Source organism: Eubalaena glacialis, chromosome 13, assembly GCF_028564815.1.
Source record: "Eubalaena glacialis isolate mEubGla1 chromosome 13, mEubGla1.1.hap2.+ XY, whole genome shotgun sequence".
Taxonomy (NCBI): Eukaryota; Metazoa; Chordata; class Mammalia; order Artiodactyla; family Balaenidae; genus Eubalaena; species Eubalaena glacialis.
The window spans coordinates 18,393,039-18,415,641 of record NC_083728.1 but is presented as its reverse complement, the minus strand read 5'-3'; the positions used below and the strand labels follow the sequence as shown (position 1 = coordinate 18,415,641).

At 44.4% G+C, this 22,603-nt stretch overlaps 1 protein-coding gene across 1 annotated transcript in view; it reads right to left on the bottom strand.

Moving 5' to 3' along the window:
• The window catches only part of PTPRT (protein tyrosine phosphatase receptor type T), a 776,285-nt gene that overhangs the window by 151,640 nt on the left and 602,042 nt on the right, over nucleotides 1–22,603 (bottom strand). The window contains exon 13 of the mRNA XM_061209812.1: nucleotides 8,465–8,600. Within this exon, the coding sequence (XP_061065795.1) occupies nucleotides 8,465–8,600 (136 nt within the window). The remainder of the gene's footprint in view (nucleotides 1–8,464; nucleotides 8,601–22,603) is intronic.

Genomic DNA, 22,603 nt, shown 5'->3' with positions numbered 1-22,603 from the left:
TGCCTGGGCCACCTCCTCATTCCAACATGCTTCCTTAACCTTCATCTCACCTCTGCCAAGTAGCTGAGTTATCCTGGATGTCACCAAAAGCCAGTGCTATCCCTGACTCAGCTTCAAGGCAACTCCAGAATGATGGCACCTGACAAGCTTCTATTAATTGAATATGTTTTCCAAATTAAATTGCAAAGTCTTCCAGGGCAAGGATTGCAGTTCTTTACTCTGTGATCAAAACAGAGTATACATGTGTCCTTTCTCTCAGGCTTGAAGATTTACTGAAGGTCTAAATTTACAAGGATACAGTGATATTGCAAGTAACAGATTGCCTGAGACCAAAGATCCTGAGCAGGAAGACAGCTGTGCTTAGAAAAACAAAGAAAAAAACCCAAACTTAATAAATCACATACTGTGGAATCTTTTCAGCTGGCTGACAAGAATGACTTGAGGTATAGCTTCCCTTTGTTTCATACTACTTAAACAAGACTAAGTTGTCTATTTAACCATCCATTTGACTATCTCCCTGTCCATCTAGTTCATAAACCTACCCATTCACTCTTCCATCCATCCATCCATCCCTCCATCCCTCCATCCACTTAACAATCTATACATCTACTTATCCATGTAGCCCATAACCCCACACACTCATCAAATCATCCATGTACTCATCTACTCATTCATCCAACAATCAATCCGTCATCCACTCATCCATCTTTCTATCACAGCCAAAACTTTTTAAGGACCTATTATACGACTGTGTCTGCCAACTACCAGAGATTGAAAGAGAAATGCCATCTTGATCCAGCCAATATGTCTCATGGGAGAGCCAAACAAAAAACTTATAAAATAGATGATAATAATAGCTACCATTTAGATAGCAGGAGGTCACTTATGTGTCAGGTGCTGTTCTCAGTACATTATGTGGACTATTGTCTTTAATCTTCACTAGAAGCATTATTATCTATGTTTTACAGGTGAGGAAAGTGAAGCTCAGAGAAGTTAAGTAACTTGCCCAAGTTTATATAGTTGGTAAGCAGCATGGCAAGGATTAGAATCCAAGAAGTCTAACTTTAAGAGCCTGCATTAATAACTACTATGTTATTATCTTCTGGAGTGATAAATGGTATGAAGTGGCAGTTCAGGGAGCTGTGGGACCATATTTGAGGGTAAGGGGTGGTGGTGGGGGAGAGGTAATTTGGTTTAGAGCCTATGATGCCGGAGTTGTAAAGTCCAGGAACACCCAGGTGGAGTAGGAGGGAGGGTATTTCCAGGCTGATGGATATGTGTTTACAGAATGGGTGGGGGGTTTTCAAGGTGGGAATGTCAAGATACTGGCAGGGTCTAGTTCCCAAAGAGTTTGAGGAGCTTACTCTCACAGGGAGAACTTAGGTCACAGGGAGAACTCAAAAGAGCCAAGTGGTCAAATATTTTTCTAGATGGATGATTCTGGCAGGAGTGTGAGCAAAAAGTAGGAGGGGAGAGGCACTGGGGTCACGAAAGCTGCTGTTTAAGGGTCAAAGCAAGAGATGTTAGGGGCCGATCCTGCAATGGCTATGAGGAAGAAGAAGAGGTGATGTGAAAGGTGGCTAGAACACAAAAGCAATAGGTGATTAAATGTGAGCATTCTGAAGAGGACTGCCAAGGTTCTAGCTTGAGTGGCTCCCCTAGTGACTGCAAACAGAAGAAGGATTCACTTTTCAGGGTGTGGAGTAAGCAGCAGTTTAGAATGGGGTGGACAAAACAAGATAATATCAATAATTTGGGGCTGCTTTCCCACCTCAACGAACCATTCAAAATTATGTCACACAATTCAGCATACCCGCAAATCCTGTTTCACATTTCATCCAGGTTAGATGGTGTTAAGAGTGTAGACTCTGATCAGATTGGCCAGGTTTCAGACCCAGCTCTTCCACTTACTAGCTACGTGATTTGGGGCAACTTCTTTAAGTTCTACATGTGTCAGTTTTGTGACCTGTAGCACAGTACAATCTAATAGTTGCCCTGCTTCTTTAGCTTACCCAGTAGTTAGCTTTTCCTACTGCCTCATTATTCTTTTTCCTGGAGAGATAGTGTGTGCTCTGAGTCTCAGACCATGGTACATCTTTCACATACTGCCCTTCCAGCCTGACCCTCCTCCGCACCCCTCAGGGCTGGGTTTACCCCTGATGCTTAACACTGATATTTGGATCTGCGTTCTGAGTGAAGCTTTCTTGCCCAAGAGATGGAGTGCAATCCTGGGCCCCATCTGTTCTAATTTTACTGGGATTCAACACATTTTTAGGGAATCCCAAGTATCTGCAAGGCACATTTGTGATGAGGATGAATCAGAACAGACAGTTGATGGTCCAGTGGAGAAGATAAGATGTGAATACAAATAACAAACATAAGACAGAACATAACATGGATCCTCATGGAGGGGATCCAGATGGTGAAGAGATTGTGTCTACACTGAAGGTCAGAAGGGATTATTGGAGAAGGTGTCTTTTAAACTAGACCTTAAACATGGGTAGTATCTGGTCACATGGAAATGAGGAACATAGGCATTGAAAGAGGAGGAAACTTTACAAGCAAAGGTATAGGAGTGGGGTGAGACTTCAGGAAATCTGCCAGAATCATTGTGAGCAAGGGGACAGCGTAGCTTGACAAGGCTCTCCAGATGACTTAAGTATGTGCTCCTTGCCTTATTTCCACCCTACGAACCGCTGTTATAGGGAAGGAAAAGCCATTGAAGCATTCTAGAATGCAGGTTTGGGAGTACAAGTTTCATTTTTCAAACATCACTTTGGCTACAGTGTGGAAGATGGGTTGGAGAGGTGGGGCCAGAGTCAGGGAGGCTGGCGAAGAGACTCATAGAACAAAGCTATAGAGGCTTGCACCAGGGAAGAGGCAGTGGAGAGGGGGAGGGGAGAGGATGCGACCAAGAGAATGTAAAGATGCAAGTTCAAAAGTACTGGGGTGATGGAATCCCATTAGTTTGCTGATGGAATGAGAGGTAGTACCTCTCACTAAGATGGGGACACATGACTGGAAATATGTTGGTGATGATTTTGTCTTTGACCATAAAAACTTTGAGGGTAGATGTCCAGGAGCAGATGATACAGGGCAGTAGAGCTCTGGCAAGAATGGGCCAAAGCAGAGGACCTGCCCTCCCAGGCCATTTCCGCTTTCAGTCCAGCAAAACTACAACCACCATGTTGTGTGATAAATACACAGCTGAAGGTCTATGCATGTGGCACAATGGCTGCATGCGGGGGAGGACCATTGAATCTTCCTGGGATGGAGGGCTTGTGGGAAGACTTCAAGGAAGAGGTAATACTTGGAGGAATCCTACTTGGAAGAACTTGGGGCTGAGAGTTAGAGAGTAGTAGGAGACTTGCAGGTGAAGAGGAATGTCTGGACATTTGATTCAGGGAAATAGCATGTACCAAGGCAGAGAACAGTAGAAAATGATACCTGAATCTGGGTCACTTGTGTCCTGTTCCAGGATTCACTTATTTTCTACTGGTTTCCATGGACTGATAGAACAGAAGTTAACAGCAAGGGGTCTGGCATCACAGACCCTGGGTCTGCATTTCAACTCTGCCCAAGACCTTGGCTAACTCATAAAAACCTTTTTTGAACCTCAGTTTCCTCTTCTCAAAAAACAGGAGTATCAACAGTCCTACCCTCTATGATTATTTGTAGGATTAAAATCAGAGTATGGCAGCAGTTCAAATGGAAAATGAACAAATTAGGTCAGAGTGTGTGTATTGATTGCAGCACTGCCTTTTAACATATTAGTGATGGGTTTGGAGCTGGCTTGGTACACTTGATGGTCATGTGTGAGATGAATGTCCCTGTTGATATTAGGCAATACACGCATCACCTGTGCGTAAGCACGTACAGGAAGTAAAGCCTGTCCCAGCCATTAGCTCATTTGATACTCAGAACAGCTACATGAGATTGGCTGCACCTCACAGTTGAGAAACCAAAGGTTGAGCTTTGTTAAGTTGCTTCTCCAAGGTTAGCAGCAGATAAATGGGGCTGTAGAGATTCGGATCCAGTTTTTCTGCTTCCCAGTACACAGCTAACGAGATGTCTATACCCATTAGACTGGGAGCTACTGGAGGGCAGACACAAATCACAGAGAAGCAAGGTACACCAAGAGATGCACATTTCTCTCAAAGTAGACTCTCATATCTCAAACTCAAGACACTCCAAATATACTCTTGGAAGAGTTACTGTTTGGACAGGCAAAGCGTGGTTGGCAGGAAGTTCAGGCTGGACCAGAAAGAGCTGGGCAGGGAGAGGAGAAGAGGAGATGGGGGTGGGTGGAACTATGTGTGGCGAAGGACTTTGAAACCGTCTCCCTAAAAGCTGCCTAGTTTACATTTGAAAAGTAAGAAGGGATGCTGAGGTTAATGTAGGATACAGACAAGTCTTGGGGTAGAGATACACTGTTACCAAAGAATTCTGCTTAAGCTGGCTCCAGTGTTTCCCCATTCAAAAGTGCATTGCTATGCCTTAAACCTTGGAGGACCATGCTCAGATTTCAGGAAGCGTGTCCCAGGGAATAAACTGGATGACAGGAAGCTTGTAGGCACGTGCACATATGTCCATATCCCACGAACAAACATTAACATGTCAAACTTCCCATATGTGAGTGGCCAAGAAACACCTTCAAACATCAAGATACACTAGTGAAGGCACTAAGGCTTGAGCTTTCCACCTTAATTTGCATTGAAGGCACCCAGGGCCCTATGGTGTTAAGCCAAGGGACCAGAGAGGTGGCCTTACAATGCCTTGGCTGCCCATTCCTTTGGCAGAGGATGTTCGATAATTCTAAAGGGAGGAGGTCAGGGAAGAAGATGAACGGGACTGCAGTGATCAGAGCTTTTCTCTATTTCAGGACTCAACAGGGTGTTCATGAAAAGGAGGTACGTTCCATTACATAATGGCATGCAGGAACCCATTTTAGAGTGTTCTGAGGTCTAGATGTGATCAATAGAGCCAGGAGAAAAAGATGGAGCCATTATCCAGTGACAGCATAAGAAGGACTATTTTGCAACGAGCTTGGCTATAACCACACTGGCTCTTAACTCTGTCGGAAGGGGCTCCAGATTTCCTTCTTATAATGCTCATGCAATCCTCCATATCTCCATGTAGCCCTGATTCTGTATGGTCCTGCATTCAAAGAAGCCCAGTCCAAACAGCCAAAGGTACTATTAAAAGAAGTCTAAAGTTTAATTTGCATCTTTTTCAAACGGTAAGGGAATTCTGTTTGAATTGCTCACCAGCATCTCATACCCCCTTCTGCCACCTTGCATTTTTCAAGATCCCCTCCACCCATTATAAAGCAGCCAAACAACAACAACAAAACTTTCCTTGGGCTATGCTGATATATTTCTCTCTCTCTCTCTTCCTTTCTCTTACATTCCTTTCTGAATGTAAATTGCTTTAGCGTCTTTCACTAAGCCCTTCCCTTGGTCCTCTGTATCTCTAGCCCTTTCTGGGCCAGCTTTCTAGTTCAGTACAACACACACACACACACACACACACAAAAAAAAAACACCTAACAGTAAGAGAAAGACTCTCTTTGGAGAGTGACAGGGACGCTTCAAGGCCTGTATGGAGAAACGAGGGGCATCTTAAGTGGACTGGAGACATGTGCCTGCAGCTCTGGGGAAGACTCTGAGACAGCTGAATCCATTGGGAGCAGAGGAAACAGGGAGCCGCCACGGCCATGTCTGTGGAGGTTAGGGAGAAGACCCAGCACAAGCCAGTGCAGGGAGCGTGGCCGGCATTCGACTTCTGAGAGCTGCTAGATGCAGGAACTAACTCTAGGTCACAAAGGGACACTGAAGAGATGCTGACACTAGGATCCTGAGTTGTGATGATTCCCCTATTATTTGGGGGTTTCTTTTCCTTTCGTATCTATTCCTTTTAGGTGGCTGTGGACATCATTCTGGTGAGCAGTAAGTAAGTTAGTGACAGACTCAATTGACCAGTGAAGTTTTCCCCATATTTATATATGGGGTTGGGATAAGAAAAGGGAAAGGAGCCCATGAAGCTCTTCCCTGTCCTTTGGTGGGGGCACCTCTAGACATCAGAAGACACTGTGGGTTAGTGGAAAGAGCGCAGGCTGATGTTTAATTTCCCTTTTTCTCCCTCTGACCCATCCCCTACTCTTCTCTCCTCTCCCCTCCCCTCCTCTCTGCTCCTCCCCCTTCCTTCCCCTATACCTATTTGTAAAATATTACCATCCACTAGGCCAGAAAAATGTCTTATTTTCTCCCAAAGATACTGTATATGCAAACACTGATCAGCACCCCCTACCCCCTGCCCACTGCCACTACATCTGAGTTTTGCCCCTTGGAAAGAAATGGTGATCACGTGATGTCTGTGGGTTGGGTCTGACGGATGGTTTTGATAGAGGTGAGAGATGATGAAGATACTCAGAAGAGGATAAAACCACACAAAGGGCTCACTTTATCCTTGCTGCCAGCCTGAAAACAGAAAGCCCTTTCCTCCCTCCCAGAAAGTCACACGTTTCAGAAATAGCTGTTGAGAGGAAAGTGAAATTTCTTCACAAGCTCGCAGACAATGGTGACGTGGGTTAAGCCAGGCTTTAGAAAGAGCAAAATTGGAAGAGCATATCTGACTTACAAATCAGTGGCGAAGAATGAGAACATTCAGGGTCTATCAAAGAGGAATGCAATTCTATTAAATTGGTTACTTTTTTCAGGGAGACTGGCCCAAACTCACCTGTGTCTCTAAAGCGTCTGCGACTCCGAGAACGTGTCAATAACCTTACATGTGCGATATGCTCACTCACCCCCAGAGAAATCAAACGTCATGTTCGGCCTCATCCAACAGCAGCTGGCTTGTCACAGACATAAAACGTGGCCTCGCTTTATGGATGATGATGACTCTGAGGGCTCTTGACCCCCAATATTATCATGGACCTTCCCTCCTCCCTAGCCGCTCCAACCAGAAAATCAGTAGCTGGACGAGAACCGAAACTCTTCAGTCATTCTGCTGGGAGCCTGAGGAAAGGAATGATCCTACAGAACAAAGATGTCAAGAAAGAACAGGTCCTACCAATAAGATGTCCTGGTCAAACGGGGTCCTGGCTGATTCTGAACAGAACCATGAGACACACAGAGACATTCCAGTGCCAGAATGGCTAAAAGAAGGCCGACTACTTGTAGAGTGAAACTGATGGCTGGAAATAAGGACACTGTCTTCATTTGTTTACTTCATGCATTTATATTCATGGGACTCCTTAGAGTAGAAGCTGGAATTTGTCTTTGGGGCATTCTGTCCCTTTGTTCTGGTGGGAACAAGTTTCACAAGCTGTTTTTGTCTCAGGGATGAAAGCAAGTCCCGGTCCTCATTACTGGGCTTGTCCTGAACTCTGTGAGTAACCAAACCCAGAGCTTCAGGCTGAGGAGTTAGTAGTTTGTTGAAGAATGGACTAAAAGGTCTCTTTAAATTGGGGGCAGGGCAGGTTGCAGCACATATCATTATAATGTAGATAAGTGTTTTGTTTGCTTTGGCAGCCTGGGGAGTGGGAGGGTGGAGACCAAGGCTGGAATCCTGGCATTGAAATTGAGATGGGCAGTAGGCATGGGGACATGGTGGCTGAGGTGCAGTAGGTAGGAGGACCCCCTGTTTGGAGGAATAATCGTGTACCCCAGGTACAGTGAGAGCTGACATTCTTCAACTTTCCCTGATGACTATTTCCTCTCCTTCTCTGCAACTCCTCTGTGCTGTCTTCAAGCCTCCCGCATGTCTGATAAACAGAAGATGTTGATGTAATGAATTCGGGGGATCAGGAAAGAACCTGTACCCTGGCTTTCATGAGCAATGCACGCAACAGGAGATAACTGTGCTCGCTGACCAGAGGTGCCAGGAGGAAGTCCTGCTGAGAGGTGACAAGCAGCAACAATCCAGCTGGGAAGGTTCTATGGGATGTGGAGTAGGAAGGAGCCTTCCCTCAGGGCTGTCACACCATCAGAGGTGGCTCTATCCCTTTGATGCCGAGGATGCATCTATCCCTTGGCATGCTGCTGCTTGACCAAAGAAAAGTCAAGGATGAATGAAGGTGAAAGGAACGAAGCATTGCTTTCCTGCATCTGTATCTGTGGGCTCACCCGTGTTCCCGGGGCTCCCCTGTAATCTTGATGACGTGACCAATCACAACAGAGCAGCTATCTCTGAGAAGCATCATACATGGAATCCCATGGTACTCCAAGGAACCCCTGCCCCGCAAGAAACTTGCCGTCTTGGGGCTGCTCGCCAAGCAGATAGCACATGCCCTTCAGACACCAACACCATGAGCCACCATTGGCCCCAAATTTCAGGACCTCAACAGTTGTATCAGAAGGTCCCTGCTCGGAAGCGATCAGCAGGGAAAGGACTTGGCCATATGGCAGTGTTGGGGCCCCCTGGGGTTGGCAGGGTCTGCAGGGCAGCAACCGAAACTCACCTCCTTTTGATGGTCAGCATCACGCCCAGGAGAATGATGATGAACATGAGGAGGCCAGCGATCACGCCGGCCATCTTCACAGTACCGTCCACCTGCTTCTCCGGTTCCACGCTGTTGGGATTCTGAGTGGAGGCACCTTGGAGGGAACGGGGAAGAAGAAAGATAACTGAAAAGCCTCACATACGTGACGAGACGCAATCATAATAACAGGTTCCATTCATTGAGTACTAACGATATGCCAGGCACTGTGCTGAGGGCATTATACACTTTGACCCATTTAACCCTTTTGAGGATTAATTCCTTGAGATGTTGAATTATTATTATGATAGCCTTTTTTGTAGAGGAAGAAACTGAGATGCAGAGAAATTGACTTGCCCAAGGTTACAGAACCACTATGCTGGATAAGGGTAACCCTTATCCTCCCATGAGATCAAGCGGAGAATTTTATCCCTCATACCGGTTTGTCCCTAGGATCAAACCATGGAACTATGGTTTGAATCTTAGGTTCATGGAATTATTCCAAATCCTACTTAATTCTTTCAGGTAAATGGCGAAAACAACAGCTTTGTGTAAGGGTAACACGATTAAGAGCACTGGATTTTTAAAGATAAAAACATAACTTTTTTATTTTGTGCCTTATGTGAAACAAATGGTGGGGATTAAAGGGAATTGCCTTGGGTTCAGAAAACGTTTATATCTGCTAACTCCATTTTTGGATTTAATGCTGATGCTACGTGCTCTGCCAGCTACTAACACACTGACTCGATTCCACATCAAGGAAGACTGAGAACTGGGCACGTACTATATCCTCTGCCCTGTGCTGGGCCGTTTTGTGGATCCGGCTTGGCCAATCCTTGCAAATATTCCCTAAAGTATATATTGATTTTCCCATTTTATAGATGAGAAAACAAAGGGAACTTGCTAAAAGTCACATGGCTGATAAAGCTCAGGGCCAGGATTCCACAGGTTTTCTGTAAGTCTAGGTCTCAAAAGTTAGAAGCCTTGAATTCAACTTTCATGTCCTCTAGACCCTCAATCCTTCTCCTCCCAGACAACCACTTGGCTAATGCCATAGCAAAAGTAAGGAGCCAAAGAATGCCTAAGCCCGGCCTCTTCATGCAGTGCACCAGGGACAGAGGCAACTTTTCATCCCAGGAAACTGTGTGAACCTTCTAGAGTGTGGTCCTGGACCAGCACCTCCGGGAATTCTTCCCAATGATGCCATGTTTATGTGAGGCAGCTTAAATCCAAAGCATCCTTTCCCTGACCCATCCCTACTTTTCTACCACATCAGAATCAGCTCATTCATTACCAGTGACACCACCTTCCCTGGTTGCCCCAGGAGCATCCCTCTCTCTCTTCTCCAAATTCTGATAACACTCTGTACCACTTGGTACAGATCTCAGTGTGCTGATGTTATTAGTGATTTGTTTCCCCATCTGTCTCCTCCAGTGGTCTGCAAGCTCCTCGGGGGCAAGAGGAAGCGTCCTTTATCTTTGTTTCCCCATGTTAGCACAGGATCTGGCTCATAATTGGTGTTCCCTTAATGTTTGTGGTGGTTTAATGTCTAGCTGAAGGGATGACATCTCTGCCCACACACATTTGTTCTCATGAAACCAGACTGAGTTTCTCCTTTTTTTCAGCCATGTGTTCGCAGAACTCAGCTGAGTTGAAGGGATGCTAATGCCCATAAGCTATGATTTTGATTCTCCAAACTCATGGATGTTTCAGACCAGTCCTCCGGCACATCCCCTCTTCCTGATTAAGAGCGTCAAGTGTTTCCTTTACCACAGCACTTTCCCCAGACTCTCTTGTAACTTAGAAAAACTGCGTTTACTTAGTCAAGTCTCCCTAGTGGGAACGGCAAGTCTTCAAGAGCAGAGAGTGCGTCCTCGTCATCTCCCTAAAGCCAGTGTCTAGCACAGGTCTCCCTCCTCCCCATCGTTGGTTTACAGATGATGGCTGAACGACAGAAAGGCTAGTGGACCACAGTCGTTTGCTTCATTTATTCATTCAAGCATTCATTAATTTGCTACTAAGCATCCATGTTCTGTGTGCCCAACTATGCTATCAACAGGGTCAGAGATCCTTCTCCTGGAAGGACTCACAAATAAGGGATTTTATTCAGGTCCCCTCACCAGGTAGAGACAAACCCAGCTCATCAAATCGCAGGATGGTCTGAGCAGGCTCTGCCTATTTAACAGCCAGAGAATTCCTGGCAGAGTTGGCCAACCTCATAGGAAGGCGGGTCTCACATTCCAGAGTGCAGGCAAGTCCCGAGTAGCCCCCATTTTCACGTTTGGAGACAAGATTTCTGAGATATGTCTAGTCCCCCAGACACAGAACATGACTAAGCATAAAGGAGGTTGAGCACCTCAGACCATAATTTCCTCAATAGTGTCAGAGTCTTTTTATTTGGCTTTGGAGGAAGTGTTGGCTCTGGAGCATTCACTCACTGATGTAGCAATGGCTAAACTTTACTTAATGCCTGCTAGGAGATCCTATTCTAGAGACTGGGGGCACAAAGGCAAAGCCATGGAGAGGATCCTATTACCCTGGGAACACTGTTATTAGCTTGTTCTAATGAGATTCACACTTCATTCCTTCAACGAATAATCACAAGTACCCACTGTATGCTGGGCATTTAGTAATACAATGGTGAGCAAAACAGGCACAGTCCCTGCCCTCAAAGAGCCTACAGTGAGTGGTGAGTGGGGTTGAGGGAACAGAGTTAATAAAGACTCAATAAGAGGAAGCTTTCAACTCTGTCAATAGAGAGGCACATGACACATAATTGGGAAATGAATCACTTCTGGGAGGAAGTGGCCCATGGGGTGGGCTCCAAGGGAGGACAGGCTATAACTAGGCAAATAGAGCACCACGAGAAAAGCACACAGTGGTGGCAGGGGAAACAGCACTGGCTAAGGCCGTCTGATGGAGGCAAGGAGCCTGGTGCATTCAAGATATGAAAGAACTGTGGCGTAATGAGGGCGAGAAGGCAGGGAGAGCATGGTGAGAGCAGCTGGCGAGGGCGGCAGGGGCCAGTCCATGCAGGACATTATAGGCCACAGTGAGAGCTTTTGTTTTTTACCCCAGGAAACACAGGGAGTCATTTAAGTGCTGTTCATAGAGGTATGATATGGTCAGATTTGTATTTCCAATGGACCGTTCCAGTTTCTTGGAGAAGCCGAAGTGGATTGGAGAGATGCATTTTGAAACTATTATAGTCATCCAGATGGGAGATAATAGTTGCTTGAACTCAGGTGATGGCCGTGAAGATGGAAAGATGCAATAAAAGAGATAATTACCTGAAATAGATATAAATAAAACCGGTTGATGGACGGGATACAGGGCATAGGGAAAGAGAAATGAATTCTTGAGGATGACCATAACAAGGTAGATAATGGTGATGCTTAAAGGTTCAAGAAACAATTAAAAAGGAATAGAGTTAGAAGGAAAATATGTGTGTTTGGGGCAATTTGAGCTTGTGAGATACTCTAGGAAAGTAGGCAGTTAAAAATGCAGGTCTGAAGCTCTTAAAGGCGGCCTAAGCTGGAAGTAAAAATGTGTGAGTCATATGCACGTAGATGGTATTTGAAGCATGGGGGCTGATGAAGTCACCCAGAGAGAGAATGAAGAGTGCATGAGAGGAGCTTCAAGATGGCGGAAGAGTAAGACGCGGAGATCACCTTCCTCCCCACAGATATGTCAGAAATACATCTACACGTGGAACAGCTCCTACAGAACACCCACTGAACGCTGGCAGAAGATGTCAGACCTCCCAAAAGGCAAGAAACTCCCCACATACCTGGTTAGGGCAAAAGGAAAAGAAACAACAGAGACAAAAGAATAGGGACGGGACCTGCACCAGTGGGAGGGAGCCGTGAAGGAGGAAAGGTTTCCACACACTAGGAAGCCCCTTCGTGGGCGGAGACTGCGAGTGGCAGAGGGGGGAAGCTTCAGAGCCACGGAGGAGAGCGCAGCCACATTGGTGCGGAGGGCAAAGCGGAGATTCCCGCACAGAGGAGCGGTGCCGACCAGCACTCACCAGCCCGAGAGGCTTGTCTGCTCACCCGCCGGGGCGGGCGGGGCTGGGAGCTGAGGCTCGGGCTTCGGTCGGATCGAAGGGAGAGGACTGGGGTTGGCGGCGTGAACACAGCCTGAAGGGGTTAGCGCACCACAGCTAGCCGGGAGGGAGCCCGGGAAAAAGTCTGCAGCTGCCGAAGAGGCAAGAGACTTTTTCGTGCCTCTTTGTTTCCTGGTGCGCGAGGAGAGGGGATTCAGAGCGCCGCTTAAACGAGCTCCAGAGACGGGCGTGAGCCGCGGTTATCAGCGCGGACCCCAGAGACGGGCATGGGACGCTAAGGCTGCTGCTGCCACCACCAAGAAGCCTGTGTGCGAGCACAGGTCACTATCCACACCTCCCCTCCCGGGAGCCTGTGCAGCCTGTCACCGCCAGGGTCCCGTGATCCAGGGACAACTTCCGCTGGAGAGCGCACGGCGCGCCTCTGGCTGCTGCAACGTGATGCTGGCCTCTGCCGCCGCAGGCTCGCCCCGCCTCCTCCGTACCCCTCCCTCCCCCCGGCCTGACTGAGCCAGAGCCCCCGAAGCAGCTGCTCCTTTAACCCCGTCCTGTCTGAGCGAAGAACAGACGCCCTCAGGCGACCTATACGCAGAGGCGGGTCCAAATCCAAAGCTGAACCCCGGGAGCTGTGCGAACAAAGAAGAGAAAGGGAAATCTCTCCCAGCAGCCTCAGAAGCAGCGGATTAAAGCTCCACAAACAACTTGATGTGCCTGCATCTGTGGAATACCTGAATAGACAACGAATCATCCCAAATTGAGGAGGTGGACTTTGGGAGCAAAGATATATATATATATTTTATCCCTTTTTCTCTTTTTGTGAGTGTGTATGTATATGCTTCTGTGTGAGATTTTGTCTGTATAGCTTTGCTTTTACCATTTGTCCTAGGGTTCTGTCTGTCCGGTTTTTTTTTTTTTTATTACTTAAAATTTTTTTTTCTTAATAATTATTTTTTATTTTAATAACTTTATTTAATTTTACTTTATTTAATTTTAATTTACTTTAATTTAATTTTCTTTCTTTCTTTCTTTTTTTTCTCCCTTTTATTCTGAGCCATGTGGAGGACAGGCTCTTGGTGCTCCAGCCAGGCATCAGGGCTGCACCTCTGAGGTGGGAGAGCCAAGTTCAGGACACTGGTCCACAAGAGACCTCCCAGCTCCACGTAATATCACAAGGTGAAAATCCCCCAGAGATCTCCATCTCAATGCCAAGACCCAGCTCCACTCAACGACCAGCAAGCTACAGTGCTGGACACCCTATGCCAAACAACTAGCAAGACAGGAACACAACCCCATCCATTAGCAGAGAGGCTGCCTAAAATCATAATAAGGCCACAGACACCCAAAACACACCACCAGACGTGGACCTGCCCACCAGAAAGACAAGATCCAGCCTCATCCACCAGAACACAGGCACCAGTCCCCTACACCAGGAAGCCTACACAACCCACTGAACCAACCTTAGCCACTGGGGGCAGACACCAAAAACAACGGGAACAACGAACCTGCAGCCTGCGAAAAGGAGACCCCAAACACAGTTAAATTAAGCAAAATGAGAAGACAGAGAAACACACAGCAGATAAAGGAGCAAGGCAAAAACCTACCAGATCTAACAAATGAAGAGGAAATAGGCAGTCTACCTGAAAAAGAATTCAGAATAATGATAGTAAAGAGGATCCAAAATCTTGGAAACAGAATGGAGAAAATACAAGAAACGTTTAACAAGGACCTAGAAGAACTAAAGAGCAAACAAACAGTGATGAACACCACAATAAATGAAATTAAAAATTCTCTAGAAGGGATCAATAGCAGAGTAACTGAGGCACAAGAACGGATAAGTGACCTGGAAGATAAAATTGTGAAATAACTACTGCAGAGCAGAATAAAGAAAAAAGAATGAAAAGAATTGAGGACAGTCTCAGAGACCTCTGGGACAACATTAAACGCACCAACATTGAAATTATAGGGGTCCCAGAAGAAGAAGAGAAAAAGAAAGGGACTGAGAAAATATTTGAAGAGACTATAGTTGAAAACTTCCCTAATATGGGAAAGGAAATAGTTAATCAAGTGCAGGAAGCACAGAGAGTCCCATACAGGATAAATCCAAGGAGAAACACACCAAGACACATGTTAATCAAAGTATCAAAAATTAAATACAAAGAACAAATATTAAAAGCAGCAAGGGAAAAACAACAAACAATACATAACAGAATCCCCATACGGTTAACAGCTGATCTTTCAGCTAGAAGGGAGTGGCAGGACATATTTAAAGTGATGAAGGAGAAAAACCTACAACCAAGATTACTCTACCCAGCAAGGATCTCATTCAGATTTGACGGAGAGATTAAAACCTTTACAGACAAGCAAAAGCTAAGAGAATTCAGCACCACCAAACCAGCTTTACAACAAATGCTAAAGGAACTTCTCTAGGCAGGAAACACAACAGAAGGAAAACACCTACAATAATAAACCCAAAACAATTAAGAAAATGGTAATAGGAACATACATATTGATAATTACCTTAAATGTAAATGGATTAAATGCTCCAACCAAAAGACATAGATTGGCTGAATGGATACAAAAACAAGACCCGTATATATGCTGTCTACAAGAGACCCACTTCAGACCAAGGGACACATACAGACTGAAAGTGAGGGGATGGAAAAAGATATTCCATGCAAATGGAAATCAAAAGAAAGCTGGAGTAGCAATTCTCATATCAAACAAAATAGACTTTAAAACAAAGAGTATTACAAGAGACAAAGAAGGACACTACATAATGATCAAGGGATCAATCCAAGAAGAAGATATAACAATTGTAAATATTTATGCACTCAACATAGGAGCACCTCAATACATAAGGCAAATACTAACAGCCATAAAAGGGGAAATCGACAGTAACACAATCATAGTAGGGGACTTTAACACCCCACTTTCACCACTGGACAGATCAGCCAAAATGAAAATAAATAAGGAAACACAAGCTTTAAATGATACATTAAACAAGATGGACTTCATTGATATTTATAGGACGTTCCATCCAAAAACAACAGAATACACATTCTTCTCATGTGCTCATGGAACATTCTCCAGGATAGATAATATCTTGGGTCACAAATCAAGCCTTGGTAAATGGAAGAAAATTGAAATCGTATCAAGTGTCTTTTCCGACCACAACACTATGAGACTAGATATCAATTACAGGAAAAAATCTGTAAGAAATAGAAACACATGGAGGCTAAACAACACACTACTTAATAACCAAGAGATCACTGAAGAAATCAAAGAGGAAATCAAAAAATACCTAGAAACAAATGACAATGAAAACACGACGACCGAAAACCTACGATGCAGCAAAAGCAGTTCTAAGAGGGAAGTTTACAGCAATACAATCCTACCTTAAGAAACAAGAAACATCTCAAATAAAGAACCTAACCTTACACCTAAAGCAATTAGAGAAAGAACAAAAAAACCCCCAAAGTTAGCAGAAGGAAAGAAATCATAAAGATCAGATCAGAAATAAATGAAAAAGAAATGAAGGAAATGATAGCAAAGATCAATAAAACTAAAAGGTGGTTCTTTGAGAAGATAAACAAAACTGATAAACCATTAGCCAGACTTATCAAGAAAAAAAGGGAGAAGACTCAAATCAATAGAATTAGAAATGAAAAAGGAGAAGTAACAACTGACACTGCAGAAATACAAAGGATCATAAGAGATTACTACAAGCAACTCTATGCCAATAAAATGGACAACCTGGAAGAAATGGACAAATTCTTAGAAATGCACAACATTCTGAGACTGAACTAGGAAGAAATAGAAAATATGAACAGACCAATCACAAGCACTGAAACTGAAACTGTGATTAAAAATCTTCCAACAAACAAAAGCCCAGGACCAGATAGCTTCACAGGTGAATTCTATCAAACATTTAGAGAAGATCTAACACCTATCCTCAAACTCTTCCAAAATATAGCAGAGGGAGGAACACTCCCAAACTCATTCTACGAGGCCACCATCACCCTGATACCAAAACCAGACAAAGATGTCACAGAAAAAGAAAGCTACAGGTCAATATCACTGATGAATATAGATGCAAAAATCCTCAACAAAATAATAGCAAACAGAATCCAACAGCACATTAAAAGGATCATACACTATGATCAAGTGGGGTGTATCCCAGGAATGCAAGGCTTCTTCAATATATGCAAATCAATCAACATGATACACCATATTAACAAACAGAAGGAGAAAAACCATATGATCATCTCAATAGATGCAGAGAAAGCTTTTGACAAAATTCAACACCCATTTATGATAAAAACCCTCTAGAAAGCAGGCATAGAGGGAACTTTCCTCAGCATAATAAAGGCCATATATGACAAACCCACAGCCAACATCGTCCTCAATGGTGAAAAACTGAAACCATTTCCACTAAGATTCAGGAACAAGACAAGGTTGCCCACTCTCACCACTATTATTCAACATACTTTTGGAAGTTTTAGCCACAGCAATCAGAGAAGAAAAAGAAATAAAAGGAATCCAAATCGGAAAAGAAGAAGTAAAGTTATCACTGTTTGCAGATGACATGATACTATACATAGAGAATCCTAAAGATGCTACCAGAAAACTACTAGAGCTAATCAATGAATTTGGTAGCGTAGCAGGATACAAAATTAATGCACAGAAATCTCTTGCATTCCTATACACTAATGATGAAAAATCTGAAAGTGAAATTAAGAAAACACTCCCATTTACCATTGCAACAAAAAGAATAAAATATCTAGGAATAAACCTATCTAAGCAGACAAATGACCTGTATGCAGAAAATTATAAGACACTGATGAAAGAAATTAAAGATGATACAAGTAGATGGAGAGATATACCATGTTCTTGGATTGGAAGAATCAACATTGTGAAAATGACTCTACTACCCAAAGCAATCTACAGATTCAATGAAATCCCTATCAAACTACCACTGGCATTTTTCACAGAACTAGAACAAAAAATTTCACAATCTATATGGAAACACAAAAGACCCCGAATAGCCAAAGCAATCTTGAGAAAGAAAAACAGAGCTGGAGGAATCAGGCTCCCTGACTTCAGACTATACTACAAAGCTACAGTAATCAAGACAGTATGGTACTGGCACTGAAGCAGAAGTATAGATCAATGGAACAGGATAGAAAGCCCAGAGATAAACCCACGCACATATGATCACCTTATCTTTGATAAAGGAGGCAAGAATATACAGTGGAGAAAAGACAGCATCTTCAATAAGTGGTGCTGGGAAAACTGGACAGTTACATGGAAAATAATGAAATTAGAACACTCCCTAACACCATACACAAAAATAAACTCAAAATGGATTAAAGACCTAAATGTAAGGCCAGACACCATCAAACTCTTAGAGGAAAACATAGGCAGAACACTCTATGACATAAATCACAGCAAGATCCTTTTTGACCCACCTCCTAGAGAAATGGAAATAAAAACAAAAATAAACAAATGGGACCTAATGAAACTTAAAAGCTATTGCACAGCAAAGGAAACCATAAACAAGATGAAAAGACAACCCTCAGAATGGGAGAAAATATTTGCAAATGAAGCAACTGACAAAGGATTAATCTCCAAAATCTGCAAGCAGCTCATGCGGCTCAATATTAAAAAAACAAACAACCGAATCCAAAAATGGGCAGAGGACCTAAATAGACATTTCTCCAAAGAAGATATACAGATTGCCAACAGACACATGAAAGAATGCTCAACATTATTAATCATTAGAGAAAGGCAAATCAAAACTACAATGAGATATCATCTCACACCAGTCAGAATGGCCATCATCAAAAAATCTACAAAGAATAAATTCTGGAGAGGGTGTGGAGGAAAGGGAACTCTCTCGCACTGTTGGTGGGAATGTAAATTGATACAGCCACTATGAAGAACAGTATGGAGGTTCCTCAAAAAACGAAAAATAGAACTACCGTACGACCCAGCAATCCCACTACTGGGCATATACCCTGAGAAAACCATAATTCAAAAAGAGTCATGTACCAAAATGTTCATTGTAGCTCTATTTACAATAGCCAGGACATGGAAGCAACCGAAGTGTCCATCAACAGATGAATGGATAAAAAAGATGTGGCACATATATACAATGGAATATTACTCAGCCACAAAAAGGAATGAAACTGAGTTATTTGTAGTGAGGTGGATGGAGTTAGAGTCTGTAATACAGAGTGAAGTAAGTCAGAAAGAGAAAAACAAATACCGTATGCTAACACGTATATATGGAATCTAAAAAAAAAAATGGTCATGAAGAACCTAGAGGCAAGACGGGAATAAAGACGCAGACCTACTAGAGAATGGACTTGAGGATACGGGGAGGGGGAAGAGGAAGACGGGACAAAGGGAAAGAGTGGCATGGATATATATATACTACCAAATGTAAAATAGACAGCTAGTGGGAAGCAGCCGCATAGCACAGCAAGATCAGCTCGGTGCTTTGTGACCACCTAGAGGGGTGGGATAAGGAGGGTGGGAAGGAGGGAGATGCAAGAGGGAAGAGATATGGGGACATACGTATATGTATAACTGATTCACTTTGTTATAAAGCAGAAACTAACACACCATTATAAAGCAATTATACTGTAATAAAGATGTTAAAAAAAATTTTTAAAAAAAGAGTGGATGAAAAAGCAGGCCTAGATAGAGACTTGAGGGTCTGTAGTATTTAGTGAGTGTGAAGAGGAAGATTAGCCTGCATAGGAGACAGAGAAGGAGTGGCCAGACACGTAAGAAAATACCCGGGAGAGTGTAGTGTCCCAGAGCCAGGGGAAGACAGTGTTTCAAGGGAAGGAGTAATCAGCTGTGTCAAATGCTACTCCTAGGATAGAATCAAGCCCTCTACCCAAAGGAAAGTGAAGATCTTGGATGAGCATTAGAAAACCTTTCCCAAGTAAATTGCAAGATGTTCCTAAACAGAAGAACCTTCAGTGATCACCATGAATCAACAGTGGAACACACCCGAGGGTCACAGAGGAACATCCTAGACATTCAGAGAGGCCATCTGAAAGGCCACAGCCTAGCAGTTTAGACAAATTCCATGAGTTCAGCAAACAGGCATCCCAGCTGAAATCCCAGACCCTGTACAGTGAGGTTATTAGGAGGAGCCATGATTGGTTGGTCCAACTAGACTCCAGATACAGGAATTGCCCTGGGACGTGGTAAATTCTAGTTCCACTTCAGCATCCTTTTAAGGGCACTGGCTCTAGCCACTAGAGATGTGTGCCTCTGTTCCTAACGGAAGTGTGCTGACAGTGTTCAACGGTGACACAGGTGTTGAGGAACTGGCTCTGGGACCAAAGGCCAGATAGCACCGACGTGTGGCTCCTACGTCTGAGAGGAAGAAGGGAGGGGCAGAGACAGATGGGCTAGTCCTGCTCCTGCTGCAGAGTCAGGAGCTTGTCCACGGGGCTCATGTCATAAGTGCAGATGAGAACCTGCAACAGGACTTACAGGGAAGCACATCAGGGTTCGCTGATGATGGGGCCTCCTAGCAACGCAACCAGCTCTTTCAGGCAGGTACTGAGCACCTCATCAAACAGAAGCTCAATTACTACTACTTTTTAAAATTTAGCCTAAACGTATCAGTGCATTACTGGGTGCCAAAAAATGTGCTAATAAGCCCTTTTCATATATGAAGTCATTTAACCCTCACAAAACTTAACACAGAAGATGCTAGTTTTATTTTCCCTTTTATTTAGATTAGGAAACTTCACAAATGGGTGAAGTGACTTGTCCAAAGCCATATAACTGGTGAGTTTCAGAGCTGGGATTCTGTGTGCAAGGCTCACCCCCTTATCATTACAATGAACTGTCCTTGATGGAGCTACTGTTAAGGAAATGCCAGCCCTGGGTCTACCTAGAGAGTTGGCCATCTGACTGGAAATCCAAGGGGTCTGGAAGCCCATTAGTAATATGGTAACTGCATTACTCTTGCCCTAAACCCACCCTTTTCATGAGAGTTAAACATAGTATCAGTCCCCGGTCCCTAAAAAGCTCTGTCTCTGGCCCTGGGCGACTTCTGTCTACTAAGCAGGAACTAGAAGTCTGAGAATGGAGAGAAAGGGGGGGATTTGCATGCATCCTCTTCATCTCTGCCCTCCACTGGGAGCCAACCTAAGAACAGTCCAAGTAAATCAGAAATAGCGAGTAGGCACCAGGTGGTACATTTATCCATTTGGAGTAGCTTCAAGGCTCTACCTGAGTCCCCTGTGTGATGCAGTCATCAAAAATAATCTTGTGAACTCAGTCTGCACTGACAGGAGACTGCTGTTTCCAATACGAGGTTGCATGCCCAGCCTTATACCCCAGCCAGCTGTGCCTTCCATGCTCTGAGCGTTCCCAAAGGTTGAGACAGTTCTCTCAAAGCAGCTGCTGCTGCCCCCTGCCCTTGACTCTTTGCACAAAAGCTACGGTGGCTTAGAATCTAGTCCCCTCCTAGCTCCAGCCCAGAGTGCACATCTGGCTTTCAATGTGCTACCTATAGACTGTTGCATATGGAAACCTGGCATCCAAGGCAGGGCTCTTAGTCTTTTGAAGCCTGCCTCTCTTCCTCAATATATGAGGCCCAGGTACCATGTTCCCCCCTCAACCCCCAGCCTCCTCCTATGGTACCAAACAACCATCCCAGTTTATATTCCCCAGGGACTCCTGAGACCCAATAAGGACAATGCTTCTCTGTTCTTCTCTGCACTAGTCAGACCACTCTGGTGAGGTTTGTTCATGTGTGGACCCCAACCCCTAGAGGACCTTCAGGGTGAAGACAGGCCAAGAGGCTTGCCACTCAAAGTGTGGTCCAGTGACCAGAAGCCTCAACATCATCTGGGAACTTGTTACAGATGCAGACTCTCGGTCTCCACACCAGATCTGCTGAATCAGCTCCTGCATTTTACAAGGTCTCTAGGTGATTCTGGTGCACATAAAAATCCAGACATCATTGACTTTGGAGGAGTGGCAGTCAGAATCAGGATTTTTTTGCCCTAGAGAAGGGAAGATTCATATGAGACTGAATTCTTGCCTTAAAAATGTTGAAAGGCCATTGTGGAAGACGGAATAGATTTGGCCCCTTTAATTTTAAGGAGCAGAGCTAATACAAACCGGTAGGAGTGACAAGGGTAGATTACGGGCCAACACAAGGAAAGGTTTTAATGTGGAAATGCCACCCAGATGAGGCTAAAGCCCAGCCCTTTTTGATACAGTGTTATGATGTCGCGAGGAGAACGAAAGCAGTTGTGGTTCCCAGGTCCTATTTCAGACTGCCCACTCTGTCTCCACCTGTTCTTACCTCCTGGGCTTCCTGGATGCTTAACCAAGCCCTCAATACCTCACTTGCATGAGATGCTGACCTTTCTTCTCTGCTTATTGACCCCACCTTCCACCTCAACCCAGCATCCCTTTATTACAGTGATACCTATGCTCTGAGTGAGAGAGATTCTCCCTGTCATCCTTAGATCCACGGGACTCCAGTGGGGCTCTACCCCCCAAACCCCCAAGTTACCCACAATGGCAGGAGAATGTGTCACCAACAATGAAATGCACTGTCTGGGCACTCGCTGTGCTCCCCAGCAAGCAGAAGGGACTACGTGACCTCTTATACCCCTTTTGATGATGAAATGCTATGGTTTTATGAGATTGGTCAAAAGCAATGGGTTTCAAATTAGAAATATATGAGCTTGCACCCAGACTCCACCCTAACTAGTTGTGTGACCTTGATCAAAGCTGTTAACCACAATGTGATTTGATATCCTCATTTGTAAAATAGGGAGTAAATGACAAGTTCACAGGGCCTTCCTAGGGATCAAATGTAAAAACGGAGGTAAAAACGCTTAATAAACTCTGAGAATCTGCTCACATATGTGGCATAATGATGGCACGACCTTGGAACTGGTTCCAGGTGGTAGCAGGGATTCTTGTGTCTGTCAAATGCGGGTGCACCGTGGGTGCTGCCTCCTGGCAACCTGCTGCCCAGGTTCATCCAAACCTTAGGATGAAGG